At 45.0% G+C, this 25,024-nt stretch overlaps 1 protein-coding gene across 1 annotated transcript; it reads right to left on the reverse strand.

Annotated features, from left to right (window-relative positions):
- Window positions 1-439: 439 nt before the first annotated feature.
- LOC119691006 lies at window positions 440-24,566 on the reverse strand. The gene is made up of 2 exons (XM_038107222.2): window positions 24,292-24,566; window positions 440-4,626 (listed from the first exon to the last, which is right to left on the reverse strand). Exons 1-2 carry the CDS (start codon window positions 24,313-24,315, stop codon window positions 3,916-3,918), a joined length of 735 nt encoding a protein of 244 aa, XP_037963150.2. The 5' UTR covers window positions 24,316-24,566; the 3' UTR covers window positions 440-3,915.
- Between the last annotated feature and the right edge of the window lie 458 nt (window positions 24,567-25,024).

The following is a 25,024-nucleotide window of genomic DNA, read 5'->3' on the forward strand; positions in this document are numbered from 1 at the left end:
AAAAAATATTAGTTCATCATGGAGACTGTGATTTCTGAAACTAACTTCGTACTTATGTAGGTAGTTATGATTTTTTTTCTTCATAATTTTAGGGAAAGGTGCCATTCATTGAGTATGTACTCGTACACCCGTGTCCGCGTTTTCTATGGTGCCAGTTAAAGAAAAACATATTTTACACCCGTTGCAAAGTTAGCATTGTCTGACACAACACTATCTTGATTATGAGGGACTGTCTTTCATTATTTATATGTTGTATTTTACAATAAATAATTTACTTACGTAATTGCGTCAATACTTTACCAATTTTCTCCGTACACCGATGCATGCAGTTTTCTTCCTCAATACTACCCTGCCTCTAACGATAGAGGTATGCCGGAATTTCATAGGATATTGGGTAAGGTAAATAAAATAAAATGTAGTAGGAAATGAAAGTCTTAGATTCATCAACAGTAAATATTTATTATAAAAATTGCTCTTATAGCCACATTTCTGTTTTTTTATAATATATATAATATTTCTGTTCATTCTTTGTGCCATTGTTTCACAAAATTATTCCTGTTCTTGTTATTTTCGACACAACAGCTTAAACAATTAATATATTACATTATTTCTTACATTCGACAGTCGGAGAAACGAACCCCGAATGAATCCTTCTACTTAACATGAGCAACACTTAACAATTCGATGTGCGACAAAGGACATTCGGAGTTCATTTCACGGCTGCCCAACGGGAGTATTCTTTCTAAATATACACAATTGTTTTACTAAAATCCTGTCATTTTTGGTAACCAATGGCAATGGAAAACACTAGAAATACATTTACATTTGTAAAATTACGTATGATTTTGTTGCGCGATTCTCTTTGAGAACCACGCACCAATTAAATTGATGTTAAAGAAAGCTTTCTACTGGTCATAATATAAATTATTGCTGAATGTCACAACACAACAAGTAGGTATATGTACATCGCATTCATGCCAGCAGACATAGGTAGGTTACAATTAGTATGGCAAGTAACATGGAGAAATGCTCACCACTTGATCAACCAAACAAAAGCTCCGAGGTGAAAACTAAAATTGAATGTCAATCTATATACTGAAATTACTGAATATTAAAATTAAAACACAGTTAACAGTTTCACCTCAAAGCTAGATTAGCCATTAAATGGAAATGACAGGACATAATCGGGTAATAATGTGTTTGTAAATGCAAGCTTCGTCAGTTTTGTGTGTGTCGTATGTTCGCGGACGAGGCGTGTGCCTCGTACCTGGCTGCAGTATGTATGGAGCTAGGTACAAACGCACATTAATATTATCAAACAATATAAAAGTTTAAAGTTACAAACCGATATAAGCTACAATAAGTTTTTTGTAAATTAAGTACTATAAATGAACTTCTGGACCCGTCCACGACACACGACACCACGAAAACCTTTCAGAATATAAATTTGTATGAAGTAGGTACAAAATCCGAGATTAGTGCATTTTTCATGTCGGCCAGCGGAGCGCCGACAATCGTCTAACTTACTTAAGTAAACCATCACAACCATACGGACATTGTTCATTAAAACAAATCTACTGGAAATAAACCACAAAAAATAATTGAGCTCAATCATTAGATACATCCAGTGCTTCAGATTATAGTACAGAACCAGGTGGTTACAATTAAATACTGGCAAGATATTTTGTGACATCTTATCTTAAAACGAATGCATTCCTATAATATTAATGTAAGTTGTAAATCTGTACTTTATCATAGGTTTTATTGGACAGAATAGAGGTGGTATGTTACAATGGGGCGGGCGCGAGCGACACACGGCGACACACGGCGACGCACGGCGGCCACCCCGAGCAGAGCTTCCACTACTCGACATCAATCAAATTATTAATTTACAATATCTATTTACAACGACGCGGGCCGCGCCATAATGCCCATCTCCATATAATATTTACACTAAATTTAAGAAGATAGAGTTTTTCTCTCATTAGCTACCGAATCACAATTCAAATATTGAGTAATTGACAACGGTGGACTTACGCGCGCCGGAGCACTCTTGCATACTTTACTTTATTGAAATTTGTACTTTTCTCTATTTAAAAGTGTTAGGTATGTTTGGTCCATGCAGTCCAACTCCCGGTTTACGGCCGTGCGGCGGCCCCCGTGCACACACAGGTTGAGCAAACGTAAAATTGAAAATTCGTATTAAAGTGTGTGTTTTTCATGCACCAATGGGCCGCCGTCGAACGTGACCACAAATCCTGATGACGCGCGGAATCATTTAGTCTCATTTGAGGCGCTCTCGGCCCGCTGCCGTACATCATTCACAATCCGCCATCGCTAATATATCACTGGACGCACTCACACATAGCCAACATTTTTGTCCAGAGCGCTTTGTCCAGGCTCTAATTAGAAATTGCGGATTGCAAATTTCACTACAACACGGCCGGATACACAATTTTCGTCGCAACATTTTCATAAGTAGGTACTTGTAAGAGATAGGTAGGAAACTAAAGTAGCTCAAAATATCGAATGCCTCCTAACAAAGTTTTGTGTAAAAAGTATATATCCAGAAATAAATTGCTAATTCAACTAGTTACTTGCTTATTAGGAACTGCTTTTCATTGTTTGCATAATGCATAGCTAAATTATTTTCGTAAATTAAGTTTCTTGTAAGCTAGCGGCGGCGCCTGGCGCTGGGGCTCGTCTATCTACTGCTACAGACTGTTTTACAGTGTTCTACTATGTAGAGGTTTAGGCCAGACCGCCGTCGCCCGAGCCCCGCTACGCACAGACGTGAGAGCGTTATCATAATTATATTTATACAATAGAAATGTATCGGATTCGTTAGGAGGCAGTCGACTTGGACAGTCATTACAGTATACAATTCCTGGTTTAGGAGGGTCATTAATTTAAGTACAATCAATTCTTGCTGATACCTATCACTTAAGTTACAAATTCCGCATGCTCCACAACGTCAGTAAGTATTGCTGCCCCCGAGCAGGCATGAACAGTTGACAAGGCTGGTTATTTAATTGACTTCCATTTTAGACAAATTGTTGATGCCAAAACTCAGTTTAGGTACAATACATTAGGTTTAAGCGAGACCAATTAAATTTTACTATAATTAAGTACAGGGTCGGGTAGACATTCATGAGAAATCGGTCTTGAAGACAGAAGTGTTCGCTTAGTATTATATTATATCAATCTTAGTTGATAAAGATCGGTCATGTCCACACCTCTATCAGACTCTTTAGTCTTTGTCAATTATATACATCATTTAATTAATATTGTGAGATCTAGTGAGCGGCTGTGTGCCTGCCGCGGCCGGGCGCCGGGCGGTCGCCGCTCACCTCACCCTCGCATCCATCCTCACCAGCCACTCTCGTTGTTCAGATACAAACATTCGTGAAAATATCAAGACAGAAATAATTTCAAACCATCACTTCTCTTTTAACGAAATAATAAATATAGCTTTATCTAATTAATTACACAATAATTTCAACAAAAAACTCAAACACCAGCGTGGTTGATTAATTTAAACGATAATATGTCATTAGCTAAGTCACTTCAGTTTCGGTTTGGAATTCACTTCAACAAATAAAACTATCAAAAATAACTCGGCTCGCATAAAAGTCCTGCGTCACATCCGAAGCTAGCACCTTCCCTTTAGCAATTATAAAATACTAACTACTGACTGTGGTTGTTGCGTCCCTCTGCCCGGTCCGGGCGACCGGACGGACGCTCCGGCGCCGGACCGGGCGGGCGTGCGGAGTCCGACTAGATGAGCCGCGCGGCCGGCGGCGGGAGGCAGCCGGCGCGCGGCGTGGCCTCAGCTGGCGGCGGCGGCGGCGGCGGCCGCGGCGGTATCACAGGCGCTCAGTGCGGCGCGGGCGGCTCGGGCCCGCGCGCCACCCACTAACTGGTGGGCACCAGCAGGCGCACGAAGCTGTCCTCGCCCCAGCCCCAGTCGTCGGGCCACGCGTCCTCGGCCGGGTCCAGCGCCGAGCGCGACGACAGGCTCAGCACGGAGCCCCAGTCGATGGCGCGCTCCTCGTCGCCGTAGCCGGAGTCGCGGTCGGGCGGCGGCGGCGCGGGGAAGGGCGTGGCGCGCCCGCCGCCGTCCCGCGCCAGCAGCGCCGCGCCCGCGCCGCCGCACTCGTAGGGCGCCTCCTCCGCGCTCTCGCGCTCCATCTCGCGCTCGATGCCGCGCAGCGTGTTGCACACCAGCACGGAGCGCCGCAGCGACGGGTCCGCCGTCTGCCGGAAGCGCGCCAGCTTCAGCGCGCACAGGTTCATCATCTTGAGCCGGCGCTCGCGGTAGCAGCGGCGGCTGGCGCAGCGGCCGGCCGCGCGGCCGTCGCAGCACGCGCGCGCCGCCGCGCCGCCCAGCTCCAGGTAGCTCTTGCCGTTCTCGGCGCGGATGGTGTCGTGCGCGCCGCACCAGCCGCCGCACCAGCGCCGGCGGCACGCGCGCCGCTCCTCGTCCTCCCGCCAGCAGTCCGCGCCGCCCGCGCCGGCGGCCACGGCCTCCAGCCGCGCGATGGAGTCCTCCCAGCGCGCGACCTTGCCGCCCGCCTCGCACGCGGCCTGGGCGCGCCGCTTGCCGCCGCACGCGCCGCCCGAGCCCTGCAACCAACAACACACAAATGTTACTAACACTGCACCACCACAATCTGTCTTAATACTAAAGTAACTATTCATAAAAAAATAAATCACCTTTAAAATTAGTGAAGGCATTACAAATTCCAATAGGCAACGGAAAGAAAGGTGTTCAGTCAGAGTCTACTCCGATACTGGCAAGGTATACAAAGCACACTCATGGCAAAGGAACGCAGCAGATAACACCCGAGCAAGAGAAAAAACCCGACTGTGTGGTGGCATACGGGATACGGGCCGCAGCGCTCGATACCTGCCTGCGCCCTCTGCCGGCATTGTGCCGACTCGACCCTTCTCATTTTTTTTTGGGACACAAAGCGCGGCGGGGCGCAGCCCTAGCGAGGGTCGCCCAGGTAGAGCCGGCTCCGTGCGGCTCTCTGCTCTACCGGGATTACCAAATGCCACCTTTTGTTACACGTACTTCTGAGAGTAACAGATTTTTCGTATACTTCTGAGAGTAACAGATTTTTCTTCTCTTACACCGTGTCGCGAAAACTTTGGGTAGGTAACACGCCTGAATTGAAAATTTGGGTTCGAATTTCATTCCGCCCAGGATGGGTTTTTTTAACTGTAAGTTTAATAGTTCGTCGTAGCATCAGTAAGTACAGATGATATTTAAAAACTTTTAAGTTATGAAGGGATTTACATGAAATATTTATAGTGATAATGGGTGTCATTCTATAAAAGGAATTTGCTGTTAGAGTATCTAGTGATTGCTTATAAGAGCTAAATGTTATTTTACATAAAATATTATTTGTATAGAATCGTTTTAATCTTTGTTGTAGCAGTATATGCTATTGGCAGTCCATGCGATAATTAGTTAGCTGTCCAGCATAGCTGCGATGTTATCATCTTATTAAAGAGTCGTAACATAAAACATGCCGGCTAGTGCTAAGTCAGCAAGGCAGATGACCTAACGACTAGTTGCCTGTATAATATGCTATCATGAGGCGAGTGCGTCCAGGGCAGATGCCCGGCCACCTGCCGCCACAATTATATGCACCATGCGCCTTCGAATAACTTTAGCATCGCTTCTACGGCCTGACCACCTTTAGCCATTATTAAAGTGCATGGGACAGGTCCTTTATAAAAAGACTAACTTGAACATTAACGAGCAATGAGCAGACTGTTTATTTTTCAGCACAATAGGCCCGTTTGGAGGTAGGTAATTTGTAGAGGAGCTGAAAATACGCCAAGTAACATATTTGAAAGAAATGATGGATGAAATCGGCTTTGAAAAATAGTTGAGATAAGCAGTAATGCAATGTCCGTGAAGTTGCCCGGCGCGTGGTAGGTAGTTATATCGCAATGAGCACAGCGAGTCACAAAGCAGCACAGCGCCGCTGGCGTTGACTCAGCGGCCGCTCGGCCACTCGCGAGCAAATTATCATTAACTCGGCCCCGCTGCTCACTTTTGCGTCATCAGTTTATCGCTCCGTGGAAAAAGAGCCGCTCCATTGTGTGGACACTCGACTCGACGGAGCGCACCTTCATCCGACGACATTTAAATATTCAGAAAGAAACATTCCGCGTGGAACGAAACCCGAATATGCAGAAATAGAATCGGTTCGGAGGAAATCACGCGCTGGTGCAGCCGTAGAGGTGATCTCGGCGGCAGAAGCGCTAGCGCTCATGAAAATAAATTTAGTAAATGACGTTGGCGCGCGGCGTTGCCGCTCCGTGCGAGTGGAACGCGCGGCGTTGCCGGCTCGCTCGCTCTTTCTAATCTTGTCGTAAAGTTCTTTTTCTGATGCGCAGCGCGTCGCTGCTGTGTTCTCTGTTCAATTCGCTTGAAACTTGGAAACGTCAAGACGTTTATGTCATCGGTAGACGAGGATGTGAGGCGTTTTATAGCCGTGCCCGTTTCGTTCGCTGCTGCATCGCATGCCAGAAGTTATACAGCTTTGGCTATTTCAAATCACAAAGAATATGAGCGTGCTTACGGTGCCGAGTCGCTATTTACGCCGAGGCCTGATGGCCCGGGCTTATAGCGGTGCAATAATCGTTCCTCTCTCACAGAACGGTAGGAAAAGTTTAGTCGGCGAAGCGAGGCGAAGACTTTCTATGGCATTGTGAGACCGAGTGGATGGCGGCAGCGGCCAGGGCTCACGGTATTGCTTCACTGCGCGGAGCCGGGTCGCGCGCGGGGCGGGGCGCGGGGCGCGGGGGGCGGCGGCGCTGTGTGCGTGTGTACGTACGCCCCGCACACCAGCGCGCTCATAATAACATCGCGCTGTTCCCTCGCTCTATCAGCCAGTCGGTACAAAAGCCAGTTCAACTCGCCCATCTGCTCTGGGATTTAAAGTTGCTTTAATTCGACTGCGTTGCTCGTCTCTATGTTAGGTTGTTAATGTCGCTTTATCAAAAGTTTAGAAGTCATTTACGGTTTCAGGAAAGATTTTTATTGAAGTAGGTATACAGAATGTTACTTTTCAGCGCTAAATTAAAACGGTTTCATTGGACGAGCTCAAAAGGTTTTGTAAAGTTGCATCTGTCTCTGGGTAGCGCCGCAGAGTGACGGTAGACCGGCAGGGCTACCGGAGGGTGAGCGCGGTACAACGACGATGCCTATTTGGGGATGCCGGTCGATGTGACTCTACAAGTTTCCATTTTTATCTCTATGACGTCACAGAAAGCGCGTGCCTCCAAATATAAATAAACAAAATATGATAACATAACAGTGGCACAGAAAACAAATTCATTTAAATAGTTTTAGTTTACTACGCCTCCCACGCTTTATGAATAAATCGTCATTGTTTACGTCGAAACATTCAAGAATTGGTTTAGTTTTTTTGTCAGCCCATTCATAAAAGCGTGCAGAAATAAATCCGCAACATTGATGTTAAATCAAATGGCAAGGATAAGGCGCTACTTGCTATTCCGACGGCAACAAGGCTCATTTTTATGGTTGATTTTTTCAATTTACGTTTTTTGCTAACGGTGCTTGACCACAATCTGTGGCGAGGATAATCAATATTCAGCACTGTGGGTATGTTGGTGCAATATGCATCTTATGTGTAGTTGTGTACAGACTATGTTGTGTATAGTAAGTTATCAATCATATGTTATGAGACAACGTTAACGAAGAAATGTGAAGGTGTACCTTCAGAATTTGTCTTCTTTGCCAGTGAGGGTTAGTGTCAGGTATACTGAAATTCAAAATCAGACGGAAAGAATATCATTTTATCCACTTGGTCTGATTCACACCTATATTTACTGTTGGAAATATTTAATCCATTGTCCATTGACATTATCTATTATTAACTATTCGTATCGAAGGCATGTAGAAGAGAAACAGTGCCAGTATCAGTGCTACCGAGCGGAATTCTCTCAATACTCACGGCGTGTAAATATTGGAACACTGCAACAGTGTCAGTCGTGTCTGTTGTAGCATTCGCGAAAAATCAACCACAACCATTTTCATAAAATATTCATGAACTTCACAAAGACCGTCAAAAGACAATTCTTTCGTGGCAGCCAAAGCTCAAGGCAAGTTGGTCCATTGGTTGCGTGTGCGCAGGCGGCGGTGCGTGCGTGTGTGTGTGTGCGGTGGGAGTGTGTGAGAGAACCAGTCCCACATCCTGTTTCTTCGTCCGCCGCCGCCGCGACAGCGCTGCGCGGCCCGAAGCTTTTTTATTTCACGATGATACAAAAATTATTCGACTTGCTTTATTTAGTTCTGGCTTTTTACAGTTTTATTTAATGGTTCGGTCTTTTTATTCTCTTCAATTTAGACTGGGATGTGTTTATTTGCTGATTGGAGATTCCGAGTGTCGATGAGGGCGGTGGGGCTTGGTGGATACTGGAACAGTTAGGCGCTGGCGTGGCCACCCCGCGCCGCGCCGACATTCCGCGGCAGGCATTCTGCGAACAGCGCGTCATCTCAGCCTCAGCTTGAGCAAAAACTAACCATTTTCCCTTTCAACGCATTAAGGCAAAACGGAACGTAATAATAACCGCAGCATAACTCGGGCACGCGCGGACACATTCCTCAGGGAAGCCTTCTTTTGTTTGCATTTCAACGCTTTATTTGTTCATTTCTCTTTCCGTCACCTTGCAACTTGACACTATTGATACGCTTGCATAACTGTATGCGTGTTGTGGCGAGCCCATTGTTCAATATTGAAATAGATGCTCCTCGAGAAGGCAATAAGTGGAACTGTTAAAAGGATTACCCGCTATGTGTTTTGTTAACTTTTTTGTTATGACGCGTAAGAGTTTTTGTAGTGTGGTTTGTTGTAAAGTAGCGGTTATTGAAATGTGATGGAGTGGATCATAAATCTTTTAGTGTGTATAATAGATATTTGGATGGTATTAATGAGAACCACTAGCTCATGATTAGATCTACTCTATCTGTATATGATTTGTTCAAAATAATTATGCTTAACTTACTTGAAAAGATCGTAAATATAAATATGTATAAGTAGTTATTTGAAGAACAAAATCGAGTCCTTTTGATTCAAGTCAAAGGATCCCATCATTCAATATAACAAGGGAATAGTTTGTGTAACGAATTGGCTAGATATCTAAACGGCTAAGGGAGCAACAAGTTAATAAAAGACAGGTCATTATCCGCTGATACGCGTTCAACATTGACATTGTTAAGCTGCCATTATAAATCATACGGCGACGGCAGGGCAGCCGGGTTGAAGCGCAACAGATAATAAATCTGAGGCGTGACGTCAGCGCCACGTATCTCGGAGAATCCCCGGAAGAGCGAATAAAATTGAAATGTCACGTAGCGATCAGCTGTCGCGGGGCGGCGGCGGCGGCGGCGCAGCGATACGCATAACGACGCCGCAATAAAACTTATTTTTATGTTTTTCGCTCACAATGGCCGCGCGAAGGTCGAGCTATCTAAATGGGTCAATACACTCGACGTAGTACGAGCGACCACGTGCCACCGGCGTTTGTAAATAGCGAGATATCGGCCGATTGTTGCAGTGATTAATGGCGCCGCGTAATGACTCGCCTCACTTGGCCGGGACCTAATGTGTTCATTCATCGCCGCATAGACAGTTAACTCGACACTATTATTATTTGTGTCCGCATTCCGGCGCGACATTAGGGCGGCCAATGTCAAGGCTGCACTTGATAGTTCCGCCCGCCCCAGCTAACTAAGTTTCGCCGGACAACTTCCAAGTCGATGTGGATTATTGCCCTCGTTTGTTCGTCTATGTAGCTGCCAGACGGCGGAATGTTTACTAGAGACGGTCCAATGTGTACAGAACAAATACAAATCTATAACATGACAATATTGGGAAAGCACGTTGCGTCCTATAGCTACGAAATTTCGTAGCAGATTTCGTAGCAAGTCCTTCCGTAGCAGCATCGTAGCCGCATAAAAATAAGTTTTTTTGTGCGTCTTTATGTTTACGTTTATTCGAATGACACTACTACTCTACAACTTGTTTTCAAATACTATAATTGCCTAGACTACAACCTACAAATAGGTACTACCCATACGTAATAGTCAGCAACGAAAAGGCTGCGAATGCGTTGCGTACGCTGTATGAATATTAATTCAAATTGACATGCAGATCTGCGGCTGTTGTGTTCGGTGGGCCGAATCAAAAGGAGTTTTACGAACTGAGCGCTAGGGGTGAGTTTCGCCAGTTCGTGGAGGCATCGGCAGGTGTAAGAGATAAGGGCGAAGGTCGTGGTTATCAATGGAGGATCTCCATACTCGCGCGCGCCGGACACATCTCGCGCCCATTCACTATGAAGACGTCCCCCCGCCGCCCGCGCCCCCCGCGGTGCATTCATGCAACAAGTTAGGGCTCCCGCGTCTTGAGGACCTTTCCGCTAAGACATTCTAAACTTTCTTCGTCTCCCAGCAACCAAATATTCATGGAACGAAACGTGAGATCTACCCGAGCGTAGCAGCCTGGGCTCAGACACTCGCTCGATATCGAACCCAGTACCGCGCCCGGCAACAGCCCGACACATCCCCAATCAACCCGCACGGCCCGCGATAACATTTGCATTAGCAAATTAATTGTTTTGCATTCATTCATTCATTAGCCTTTGTTGTCAGAAAAAACGATAGAGCGCCGCATAATTCAAATACACTTTTGTAAAGCATGGCGGTTCAAACACATTTCAGCTTCGGGAAGCCCAATTAAATATGGATGTGATTGAAAAACGCGTGTCCGGTAACGAGCGTGTACGTAATTGGTGGGCGGCGGGCCCGGAGTGACCCAGTTGCCGTTGCCGAGCGACGGGCGGGGGCGGCGGAGGCGGGGGCGGCCCGGCCGGGGGCGCTCGCGACCTGCTCGAAAACGACACCATAACAAAGGTCGTTCAACCGTCACTCTGCCGTACGAGAGGTGCTTCTGCGAATTTTCGCTTTGAGTCATATGAGACGAGACCATCAGACCCGGGGCCGGCCCAGCCAGCCGCCCGCCCCGCTACCCGCGAGCCAGCCGTGCTCATCATCACCAGCTCTGTACCACGAGAACCAAACCCCTAAAGAAGACAATGGCAAGAAGCAAACAGAAAACCTGCCAGCGAATAAATTTAATTGTTATAAGTCCTTTTCGCTGCCAACTGAAGACGGGGGGAGGGAGGCTGGTGGTACCAACTTGCGCCAAATTTCACTTTCGCTCAAGACGTTGTGCGTACACTTAGCCCCCTACCACCCCCGTCGCTTATATATCTTACAAACTTCACTTAGTTTCGACATCTACTCCTAAATCTTCACTTTCTCATTGTTTGTTTTATCATATAGAGTCTCTCGTAGATTGAGCCTCAAATCGAATACACCTCCTGCCGAAAGCTCTATACAAAAGCTCATATAAAATTATACATTTTTAATTACATATTTTCTTCTCACAGAGGGAAAAAGCAATGCGCCAGAATATGTCGCTCCGACGAGAGAGCTTCGCCCTCTGCGAGACGTCGTTATCTTAGCGAACCCTAACTGAGAAAAACATAAAAAACGCACGTCAAAAAAGTCCTTCCACTCACAAAACTCTCCCACCCGCTCACCCTCCCTCAAGTTATAAAACTAGAGGCAGACGTAAGCCGCCCACGGGGATGTGGACCCAGCCGCCCCGGCTTACGGGCGAGAGTGGCTCGGGCGGCGCCCACACCAAGGCGGCGGCGGGAGCGAAGGCGAGCACACGAGCGTGGAAGATTTAGCAAAATGAAAGCCGACTCGCTCTTAATTCAGGAGCGGCTGGCGGCGTGCGCACCGCCGTCGATACCGCCCGCCCCCACCGCCCGCCATAAATAAGGGGGGCAACTCGGGTTAACTAAGAGTCGCCCCCCCGGCGCCGCTGGAAGGGCGAATTAAGGGGGCCGCGCCGAAGGACGAATTAAGGAGATGAGAGAGCACACGCTCTCGAGACTGGCACCGCGCTGCGGCCGCTGTCACCTGATTACTGCCACCTACGCTGCCTCGCCGGCAAACAACTCACCTCCTATAGCCACCCTAATGTATAAGCTGGATTTGATTACACAATGCTTTCCACTTTCTGTTTTATTCTTTCATTTTGTAGTTTCCGCAACTTGGAGCTGGATAGAATCTAATCAGAATAGAAAATGACGTGAAGCCGTAGCCGTAGCCGCCGCCCACGCTCGTGACGTCACGCTTGCACCATGTGACTCACTGCGCTATACTAATTGCAATCTATATCCCTACCAAGTTAGGGTTCGTTTTTGTTAAAATTCAAGTCGGTCCTTTGTTTTCCGCACGCGGGCGCTCGAAATTGACTCTACTCGAGTCGGCGTAAGGTTGAAGATGGCAGAGCGCGGTGTAATATCTTGGAGAGGGGGAGGGTATAAATTTTCCATGGGGGCAGACGGGGCGACGTCGCCGTGAGTCACCCGGGAGGAGGCACATATTGTAAATATCTACCACTCACATGTCACAAAGTTTTCTCCGCATCGAGAAACTTTGTTAACGTCAACGGAGCACGTGGCCTTCGCTGATATTAAACATAATCGCCTCGAGTTTCCCGCGCTCGCCGCGCTACTCACTTTTTATTTTGCGCCGCAGCTCGTTCTAGACTTTGTCGCGCTATTTTCGTTCGTACGAAATTCTTTGTTTGGTAAGTCTTAATAATATTGAATCACAATTTGCCTTGGTAATGCACGTAATATTACACAGATTATTTCATATTTTATATCTCATATTTAGTTGTGAAACGGAGCAATCGCAGTATTGATAAGCGGGTCGCAGCAATCGCGCGAGCCGCGACTCACCTTGAGCTGTGATAACAGTCCCTGATAACACTCTCCGCCGCTATCCATCGTTGCAAACATCACCCACTACGTTTTACACCTTTTATTTATTATTATAATACGACTATTTAAAATATCAAACGTTTGATTGACGCCGAAAATATTTTTGATAGGGATTTTTGTAATTCGCTTTTCGAATGTTTGATTTGTTTGAAGGATTTGAATATTTATTGCGCAAGTGATAAGTATGCAATCTTTTTGGTGAGTCATTATTATATTCAAATATCAATACAAAATCAGTTAATTATTTTCATTACTTATTTCAGCTCAAGTCTCCATAGCTATACACGAGATAACATCGTCGAGTTGCAATTGCAAGGAGATGATGCAAACAAACTGCAAGAATTTCCACTATGCGCCCGCCAAGCCCGCTCTAACAAGGGTCTTATTGCTAAGTAATTAAGGTTGAAAATTATTTAAATATACGAGTATCATCGTAAGGTAGAATGAAAATGTTGAAGTTTTCCTGTAAGTATACCTTCTGTTTGTAGCTTTCCTATTGGCGAGACCGGTAGATATTCCAGGAATGAATGACGTCAACATTACAACATCACAGGGTAATCCCTGTCTCCCCGATACCTTGATCAAAGTTATATGAAAATGAGGATGTTACTACTTGGCAAACCTTAAACGCGAATTCTCGAAAATAGAAACAGAATTCTGAGAAAACTCGTGCCGGTTCTCCGAACCTCGGTGCGGTATCTATTGTTTGTTTTACACGAATTTCTACTAATTGGGTACGCTTGTTATTTTTGTTGCTGATAATATTATGAAAGGCTTTTTTCGTAAAATATAATGATTATAGTACTACCTGGCATCTATCAAGGACTCCGTTTTCGCCAACCAAATGAAATATTTAAACCGAAGTTCGGGGTTGAATCAGGGTTGAATAGCATAGAGAGTATACACCGAAGGGGACCCTTCCTGCAGCGCCCCCGGCCGCACAATGGCAGCCCCCAGCGCCAACTTGCAGATTAGGGTCCCAACTTTGTTCTGCCGTTCTCTTGTAATCATGTAAAAGGATTTTGCTCCTCTGAAAATGAATACCAAATGAAAAGGACTATCAAATGGGCCTCTTGACCCAGGTTCGTATGGTGGTCTACATTTTTAATAGAGACAGGTTTACTGACAGAGGCTATCAATCGATACCGGAAATATGGTAGAGGTCAATATTGGTCGGAGCGTCCGTCAGTCGTCAACTGGTCACGTGACCACGTCCAGCGACAATACACTCAGTGGCGGCAGCAGCGTGCTGCTTTGCATAAGTAATGAGCCGCCCCCCCCCGCCCCGCGCGCCGCCCGCCCGCCCCCGCGCTAGGCCTATCGATTGCGGTGGCGCGGGGCGGGCCGCATCGCCGTAATTGTCACACGGCCGAGGCTGAAATTTCAAAACCACCCCCGCGTGTAGACCTTACTACCCCCGCATAAAACCTACAATCCCGCAACGCTGCAACTTTTATCACTGATTGAATACCAAATGTGTTGATAGCCAGCTCTAAGTTTGGAGGCTGCTCGTAATAGAGCCTTCGCAGTCTATGACAGAGGCTAATTAGACAGGCGCGTGATTCCAGTAAATGGATTTTACTCGTTCGTGTTACGGAGTGAATAAAAGCACGAATTGCTGTCACCGGCTTTTGGCTATTCAAAACCTAGTTTTAAAATAGACGGTCGGTGAACTGTGAAGGAACCGCTTGGTTCCTAGTGGCGGCGGCACGCGATGGCCGCTCGGGCGAGTCCACGCTGCCAGCGCGGCGCTGCACTGTGCTGCTGATTACTGGGCGAGCAAGCAGGCGGTGTTACATGTGCGGGCGCGTTCATTGTCCGGCGGCGAGGGAGAGTGGCCGGTGGTTACGTGCTGGCTGGCGTACACCCGGCGACCAGGCGGGCGGCGCGGCGCTCTCGCTCGCCGCTGCTAGAAAAGACAATTTCGTTTCGCCCACCAGAGCGTGCGACGTCGCTGCCGTCGCATCGTACATGTATTAATAGTGGTGTGGTCTAAGCGCGCGGTTTTTTAGCTCAGGCAGCGACGAAAGTATGGAGAAAGTGGCTTGTTGACGTCACGCACACATGCGCGCCGCACACGCGTGCCGCGCGATCTACTGAACGTGACAGCCGCCGCCGCCGCTTGCCTCACCGCTCACCGCGCGGTTGCAAAACCGACCGCTCCTCATGAGAAATACGGCTGCGAGCGCGATACCTTGCACACACTCACGACACGTTCGGTTACTCAACGCAGCGGTGGAAATTCTCTCCGTTTTTGTCCAGAAAGACAGAGCGATGATCGTTAAAGACTCCCTAATCCCGAAGTAATTGGGTGTGATACGGGCAGTTCCCTAAATGCGGGTCTGACACTTGTTGAAAAGACAAGTTTTGACGCCCCCTTTTCAATGACCGACCGACGATATGAAATATGGATAGTTTACAGGTGCAAAGGTAAACAAGTGGACGCGAACAAAGGGAGATGTGGAGTTCTTACGAAGCGATGCTTGGCGGGTGACGATTGTGTGCGATCGAGTACGAGAATGGAGGCATTGTTAGCCGCACATGACATAACTCAGCTTGTGCCCACGCGATCATAACACAAGCATAATCGGATTGCAAATAATCAGGATTTTGAGGTAACACACTGTATTATCTCCATAAACTTATATTTCACGCGCCTATTTTACGCATCGTCAAAGCTATGTTATGCTTTTACTGAATTTTTATTTGTAATGTATTTATATCTGTGTTATGTGTACGACAAAGTGTTCATAAACTAAAAAAAAATATGACGATAACTTTAATAATTTAATATAATAAACTCACGAGCCAAGTTAGGATCCGTTAATCCTGACCAACTTTTTCGTTACTTTCGGTGTAATCCATTAAACTTAAGATAGGTCACGATCATACTCTTCTCCATTCATGGCCTAATCAAATCAATTCCTTACCTACTTAATATAGATGAACAAGACCGCAAAGTAGTGAGTTGAATCAACTGGCTCGTATCGTGATCTTGGCCGCCCGTGGCGAGCGATTAATTACATTATACAGTGAGATGAAAAGGAAAACCAGCCGGCGATCAGCTGATCGCTGATTGATGTGTACTCGAGCCACTCGCTGCACCGCCGCCGCCGTCTCGTCCTAACCCATTCACAAACCGGCACAACATAAAAAACACACCCCCGTTACCTGATATTTATTACCATTAAATTACGAATCGATTAACCGGGGACACACCCACCGATCAGATCTTTTATTTCTTTGTACTCCATCTGTTGCAAGGTCGGACTCGTGGATTTCACGACCGGTAATTAAATTATGAACAGATGTTTTGAAGGGGTATTTTCTCTAAACAACGCAAAGGTGAGAGGCAAAGCAATCAGAAAATGTTCATCATTTTTTTCATTGCCAAAAAAGATGGTGTTGTGACGTCACAGCTGGGAGGGGGTGGTGGGGTAGATTAGGGCTGCAGGGGGGGAGATTGGAAACACCCGAGAGGGGTCGACCCCCGCCCGAGCGCCCCTACCATGCTTCTAAATTCCTAATTTAGAACGTCGAGTTCAAAGCTATAGTTTTCAGTATAAGTGTTCGTTTTTTTGCTAGGTGAACTAAGCGTACAGACTTACTAGTAGAACATCTACAACAAAGGTAAACACAGGTACTGAATATTAATATTATTTTGAATAATTTCCTTTAGTTTTTAACTGAGATGTCATAAGTTTGTGATCTTGAAAACATTGCACGTTTCATATAATGATCAGGCTTAAAAGGCACAGATTTATAAACTTATTGAAATTCATTGGAATATTATCGTAATCTTTTACTATAATATGTGTATTTGTAAGTCTGTATAGTTTTCATGTTCTTGCCAGTGCTGTCGTTCGTTTTTGCACAGCAGACCAAAGAGCCGAATACGAAGAACGACTCCCTATTCCAAAGCAACTCAACGGCAATGCTCGTGGATGTAGAATCGTGTTCGAGGCGAGAGGTCGGCGTTAGGGGCTGCAGACAGGCGCTAGGCGGCAAGGGGAGGCGAGGGCAAAGGGACGCTGACTCCGGCCCCACGTACAACCCAGCACGGCCAAGCACGAACCCGAAATATAAAAGGTGAGGAACCTATATAGGTACAGATAATGGAAAAAGGTGGATTATTTTGCTAAGACATAATTGAAATGTAGGTTTCATGAGCAGTAATTTTATTGCAATAGTTAAGTCAGTCAGTACAATAATAAGCTCATAACAGAATACGCAGAATTATTGTGTTGACTCTTTAAACGTTAGAACCATTGTGCTTTTTGAAGTTCAGCGGTTTCAGCAAGGATCCCTAAGAGCATCCGATCCCGGTCTGTCGCCCACGCCCTCTCTCGGTACATTACTGTAATTACCTGATTACAGTGTCTTATATACTCGGCACGAGTAGATACTACTATTGTATAAAGACGACCTGCAATATGTGTTTAATATCTACCCGGGAGGAATTATGCGCAACTAAACAAACTACCTCAGCAATTCATTAGGTAACCGCTTAGATAACTATAACGTCAAACGTAAAACTCCGCAATTTTTAAGTTCCCCTGAAACCCAATAAATTGCGCTACAAAATAATAAAACATAGAGAAAGAAAACCAGCTTCCCCCTTTGGCTGATTACGACCGTAGCGCTTGGAAATAAGAATGAATTTTTAATGAACCCCCCCAGCCGGGGCGAGAGCACCCCTTTCAACTCGACTACGCACTTAGGAGATTAGTCCCGGGAGCTTTCTAGTTAACTTACTGAACACCGACTGTTATTAAGTTTAGAATTTACAAAAAGAAATCTTCGGCATTCGGTAGTAAACATAAACAAGTCGTAAAGCTTAAGGAGATAAGAGACGACCTTGCGGTGGCGGTGGCATAATAAAAGTTGGGTCGTGTAAACAAAGAATGTAAATGTTAGATGGTCGTGAGGCGCGGAGGCTGCGAGTTCCCCCGCGTCGGCGCTACGTCACGGCGGAAGTCGCACACTGCAGCCGCCGCCGCCGCCGCCCGCGGGTTCAATGTCGGACTATCTATCGACCATCAATCACCGCCCGAGAACCGACCCAGACTACCCCACACTACATCGACATCGATACTCCTACGAGATTCGCTCGACACAAGTCATAAAGACGTATTGTATCACTAATTGTTTAACTATTACGTGTTAGCAATCAATTACGATATTAAAACATTAAAACGTGTTAATGAAAGTACTGAGGCCTTGGTGCGGGGCGCGATTGAAACGTCAAATTATTACCTCAGAGATAATTTCCCGATAACAACGGAGTGCCACTTCCTATGTTTATACGTTTTGTGCATAAAAATAGTTGGTTGTAAATGTGGTTGATAACAGACCTGATACTATTTGTTGACACGCAGTAATCCGCTTCGGTTTATATCGTGGTCACGGCCAACGTATTATTATTCTATCACGCTCACACCTTCATAAACGGATCACCCATTCATATCTCGTTGAATAGTTTACATTAGATCATCTAACGCGAATTTATAAATATACAATCAGCAACTCGGAAACGAGGGAATACCGGCGTAGTTTTTCTAGTCATTGAGGGGCTCCGAGAGTGTGGGGGCAACCCTACGCATTCCTGCGAGTCTAAAATAGCGTCGATAGATTGCAGTATCGATAGAGCTCCCGCGCGGCTGCATTCGGAAGCAAGGTCGTTTGTGTTTACCAACTGACAACCGACACTCTTCAAAGTCTCAACACGTGCTTCGAAAAATGTGCTCTATTTTATTTTATTTCTAACGCACGCCGCGCCGCGCCGTATTTTTAGTCCTCTTGTCATTCAATGTATACACGCTAGTCCACCTAACGGCCGGCATGCGGCAGTGCGATGCGACGGGCTACGGGAACAAGGCTCGGAATGTTTACCAACTTCCATCGATTGTTACATTGAAATATGAGCCGCACGACCTAGTCCTCGACTTCAAACTGTCAAACATGTTCACTCGAACCGCAAGTTGATGCATCGATTGGAAACGCCGCAAAAAGATCGATGTTAAGTATCGATTTGTCTGTTGAACTGTTCGAGTGCAGTGGGGGCAAGGCCGGCGTTGTTTACTAGCCGTTATCAGCCAGTTGTCAGTCACCCAAGACTCCGCACGTGAAGTACTGGCGGCCCTCACCGTCACGTCTACATTGTCGCGCTCTGACACGGTATATATTTGTCTACGCGACTGTACGTTTGCTAATGCGATGACGTCTTAATGCTCTTTCTGTGCGGCAGTCCTCGGTGGGGTTTCCTTTAAGACGACAGGAGTTACGTGCGTGCCCAAATAACTTTGTTTCTTTTGCGGCGACAAGGTTTTCTTAAAACTTAGCTATAGCCTTCAAGGTTACAATGGCTCCATTGATAATATAACAGTTCTCAAGTTACAGTGGATAGCTACCGTGCATCGACAATATCTGGTGATTGCTTTCGGCAATACATCACAACGGTGACGTCACAACAAAGGAGATGATATTCTTAAATTGTGAAGGGGCCCTGCAGAGGGGGACAGGGCGCTGCAGTGGGGTGGGCCCCGCTAGGCGCGTACTGCCTGCAATATCTGAGTGAAAGTGTCGCCGGATCGGCCGCGGGAACAAGCCGGGGTTGCTACTGCACCCTTCCAATATATCCCAAAATCAACCCCCTTAAAACGTATATGGTATTTTTATAAAATTACTCTTCAAGTTACATTATACATGTAGTTACACCGCTCTAGATAAATAATACACGTTGAACTATGTAGGGTTAGGTACTAATGTATAAATATTACACCAGAATGTTAAAGTCAAGGTTCAAGAGTACCCATTAAAATCACATAGTGTCCAATTGAAGTAACAAGTCACGTAGGCTAAGCACAAAATTACCCCATTTTCGGGTAATTAAGGTGTAGAGGGGAACACCGCAGTGGGCGCCGCAACCGTCAATGGATGAAGACGCCCCCCCTCGGCCGTGTAGTGAGTGCACTCACTTGCACCTCATAGTACGGCGTTCCTTGAGACGACCTTTATAACTAAGTAGGCGCGTCTTTGAGCCGGCCTCATCCGTCTGCCCTATTCATTGTACAGCTGTTTCAAACATATAAGCACAGCTACTATAGTTGTGCAGGCTATTTTTGCAGCTGAATCTTAAGTCTGTACAAAACCAACGGCATTGCATCTTCACTATGGAACCTGATTGATATTCGTTCAAGTATTCAGTCGATAACAATATTACCTATAACCGTATAGGTGCACGGAATTTATGAATACAAGACGTTTAACCGAAGGCTTTGGAGCGATCGCAATCAGGTGTTTTCCATTTCTACGAGATATCGTCCCGATAAGGCGCTGGGCGATGGAGCGAGTCGTGCGCGATCGAGATCGAGACAGACAAACGACCGGAACGGCCACGTCGTCATTATCTCGACTCATGAATGAAACGGAACGTAAATCGAAACGTATTGCGTGCCATAATCCGTGCACATTAATCTCTCAAACGCCGATTGTGACGTAACAAAACAAATGGCTCAAGTTCATTGATCCACTTTGTAACAGCTAAATGTGTCGTTGTTTATTGAATGTCGGCGTTTAGCGAGTCGGCCGCAGTGCAAGCGAAGAACAAGGTTGTTGCTTTGTGGAGCACACCATTATAACCATTATAAGGTCTTTAATATCTCATCATCACACACATAGTCTTATGAATTGGTTTTTATGTATTTATTAGAATCTGGGTGATTGCTCAAGACAATTATAGAATAGATTTCTCAACAACTACATATTTAAGTCGATAAATATATTAGATTGTGTTATTTTTTATTAACTCACTTATCACGTATTTAATCCATTAGTAGAGCCCGAATGTCGTTTGTTTATGAAATGTCAAAACATACAAGTTAATTACTCATGATTTGCATTCCGTCTGCCCGCTGGCATTCCTCACTTACGCCGCTTCCGAGCGATACGTCATTATGTATATTTATGAACGTATTATGATTATTAAGTGACGTTTTCATTTCATTATGATATCGTTGACCGGCCGGCTATTATTAGCATTCATTCAGAACCGCGGTGATTTGTCGCTAATCAGCCGTAGACGTGAGTGGAAGCAGTTATAAATGGATCACGCGCTACTCATGTTGTTATTGTTACACATCAACACTTTTCTTATAATGTACATTATTAATATCACGGTATATTTTCGGACGATTGATTATTGGCTTGTACTAAAAAATTATAAAGTATTATTACAAAAACACCTTGAACTCAAAAGTTAAACAACATTCGCCAAAACACTTGATGTTAAATTTATCGCGATTAGATTACAACATCAACATCAGATTAAGTACACACTCATAATAATTATGTAAACATAATATTTAAACATCACATCAGCCCATAAAATCTGTGTGACCCTACTCGAACTTGACCGTCAAAACAAGAGGATAGCAATAAAAAAACATCACTTATACAATGACGTCGATTTACATAAATTATTAGCGTGAAGTGAGAGCGGGGCGCGGGCGGGGTACAGATGCAGTGCAAGTACTCAGGTTCAACGACACCATTCCATTTTATTGCCAGACGTAATTGGGTCGTCGTGTGGCATTGAGGGCATGGGAAATATATTTAGAGCAAACTCAACACATTCCCGAAAACGAGTTCAGACATTTTTCACAACACTTCGGCCTACGAGATGCGTCGGACGCTCCCGTTCTAACAGGACTTTTATTGAAAAATGGCACGAGTGCACTCAGAGCAAATAAAAGAAGGCGGTGAGCCGAAAAAAATCAAAACACAAACACGAGGTGGGCCGCAATAAAAGTATAATTGGCCGTATACAATTTCAAACAAGTGACATTGGAGCCTGTGTTGGTATTTTTTGTTTTGTTCATAACAGGTGACTTCGCCGCCCTCCCGTCGCGAGTCGATGCCCTATATTTTTATTGATAGCCGTTCAAGTTCATGAGTCACACAATAGCTCGCATTAGGCGTCGGGCGTGATGTGATGTCAAACACACCGCCTCATAAGTGATTTACATAATTAGGAGCGTTTGCATAAGATATTATTATGCGTGTCTTCGCCCGATGTAGTTTCCGTGTATAGGCAGCGGCTAATTCATTCAAGATGTTTGTTTATGTGTTTACTATTACTTTTCCCGTGCACGTGGTCCTTTGTTTACTATGTGTGGAGGCGAGCGTAAATTTTAGTGCGAAACTGTGTAATAAAAGTGTTCCGGTTATTACAAGATGCTTTTTACGTGAGCGGCATGACAAGACAGTTATCTTAATTTGTTCGCGTCACAACAGCTGATTCAATAAATGCGCGTAATGTCTCAATGGCATCTCTGTTAAGCATTTTTATGTGAATTTTTGAGTCAGCTGTAACTCTGTTATGCTTGTTTACTTTCTTGTGATTTTCAAATCGTGATTTTCATTACGAATGACAACGAACTCCACACATTTTATGCTATTTAAAGTTTGAAGCATTTAAGTAGTACGGCTCTTTTAATGTACTTATATTTTATTCTAGCGTTCGAAAACATACCAACACTACAATATTCTTAGTATTTTTTAAGAAACTGCAAGCAATTTACGTTCTTAAAGTAAGTAGCAGTGGTGTGTTCCGTCCATCTCGGAAGAGGCACGTGCCTGCAGATTGCAACAAGTCGGTGTTCCTATGCAATAGAACAATAGAACTTACTTTAAAATTTGAGGCAACGCGTTGAATTCTTTTTTATGGAAATTTTGTAGCAAATTCGTAGCAACCGTAGGCATGTGGTCAGGTGTATATCGGATGTCTTTGTTATCGTGTTATCGTACTCGGCAAGTGATAAAAACATTTTATCGCTCGGCGCGTATCAGCATATCAGGTTTATCAGAGATACAGACGTGGAGTCAGCCCGGTGTTCAGAACAAAATAAAAAGAGTTTCTAGTTTGCCGTAGTGTAGTCGCCATTGGCGATTTCAGTCGAAACGTAAATCTCAATAAGCGAAGTGGTCGAGAGGGCGGGGGAGGGCGGGCGATGGGCGGGGCGCCCAGGCGTCGCCATGGCAACCGGAGCCCCTCACCGCCTAGCGACACGAGAGAAGAACCTAGCGAGCTATCTCGCACGTGAGGCATTCGCCAGATCAGACAAAACTCTGTCTACCATATCTACTTTAAAAACATATCGCGTAATGTCCCATATAGTTTAAAACTAGAATATCTTAAAGGGATTTTAGGATGATTTAAAACTATAAAATGGAACGCCTAAAAGTCTCAAGAAATAAGTGGTAATAACGTAGGTATAGAAAGTAAAGTGTGTTCTGTGTGTCGCTGGCGAGGCAACTCGACGATAATTAATGTGTAGCCGAGTCGAGCGCGCGGCGCCGCCAGCCAGCGTCCGACAAAAAACCCGCTCCGTGGCACAAAAACTGGCCTGAGTGCGAGCGAGACGGCCGCTGCGAGTGCGAGCGAGACGGCTAAACAAGTACCGATTTCTGTGGCTGTTCGTAGCGCTGCTATCGCCCCGAGCACCACATTTACCGAGACAATACCGCGTTTTGATTTAAAACTCGGAATGCGCCCTTCTATCACATGGCGGTTTGACAGCTCCACAAACTGTCAGATACGTAAAAAGGCGCGCTTTTCGAATCCGGAAAAGGGCCACAGTAATTACTGTTCTAATAAATGTATTCTAAGGGTTTTAAGATCTAAGGGTAGTCTAGAGAAGCAGATTGATGTATTTGGTACATAAAACGTAGTTTAATATGCTTATTAAACAATTTACAATTTATGTGTGTTAAGATATTATGTTGTATTGTATAAAGAAAAAGTCAAGGATATACTTATACAGTAAATTATAAATTTCTATATAAATCTTTCTATAACAATTACAAAACGATTATTGAAAAATATTCATATAACATGGTCGAATTTTGTTTTAGCGTGAATATAATAAATTTGAATATCAGAATACCCTACTCAAAGGTCATAAATGTTAAAATCCCAATAAATTTCAAAAGTTCAGAATACCTATAATGCCTACTTAAGTAATAAGTAGATATATTTTTTTGCAATTCAATATTAAACTCCCAGTTTATCATACAACTAGACAAGTCATGGAATTAGTCGGTTACAATACTTTGAAAATCTAAGTCGAATGTAAGTACCTAAAGTGGTAACATAAGTTGAAATAAAATATTGAAAAACATTAAGAAATACCTTTAGATCTTACTAACAAATGGATGTTAACAGTCAGAAACACCATAAAACTTTAAATATGATAAGTATTGTAACCAGCCAACCCACCACTCACGAATTTTGTCTAAGTCTCTGAACTGAAAAAACTTGAATCGAGCACAAATCAAAATTAAAACACACACAACGTTTCAGGACATAAAACTGCGTGAACTCACCTGAAAATCACTCCACATTTTCATTGGAATACACCATAGTTCCGATACAAAAACATCACACGATTACGAAAACAACTGTTAAAAGCACGACGCACCGTCACTGTGACATACGGACAGAGTGGAGGCCGAACTCAGACTGAGGCAGTCTGTGGCAAGTAGCGCGGCAGGCGCGAGGCACTTGCGACGTTCTGGCACCGAGAGGCCAAGCTCGGGGCCGCTCGGGGCCGCTCGGGCGCGCTCGGCGCGGCACCCACCTGCGACTCGCTTCCACGAACAACAAAACCGAACCGAGTCCGCTGCCCGTACAATACAATGCCGCTGCCAACCTACCTACTGCTAGAAGGAAAATGTTCATGTCTTTCTGAGCACGCTATGCCATACTGAAAACGTATTAGGAAAGATTGGATGGAACGCTTTAGCGCTGCCAGCTCTTCAACTATGACGTTGAGCCATGACTTTTCGAGACGGGGTATTACGTATACCTCGATACCTACTTTTGCAATAGTAGGAAGCAGTTCTGCAAAATTAAGTTTTTGGCAGTGCCGCAGAACAACTTGAGAACATTAACAGGTACCGTGTGATAACTTCACTAAGGCCAGACAAATTGACTTGAACGGCGACTTTGCACATTCAATAGGTAAAACGTAATCCGAGGCCGTAATACAAAGAACTTAAGTTTTCACCCGCCAGATAACATAAAGTGACAAATAAAAAAGCTTTTGGAACAAAGTTT

Source organism: Plutella xylostella, chromosome 25 (genome assembly GCF_932276165.1).
Source record: "Plutella xylostella chromosome 25, ilPluXylo3.1, whole genome shotgun sequence".
In the NCBI taxonomy this organism is placed as follows: Eukaryota; Metazoa; Arthropoda; class Insecta; order Lepidoptera; family Plutellidae; genus Plutella; species Plutella xylostella.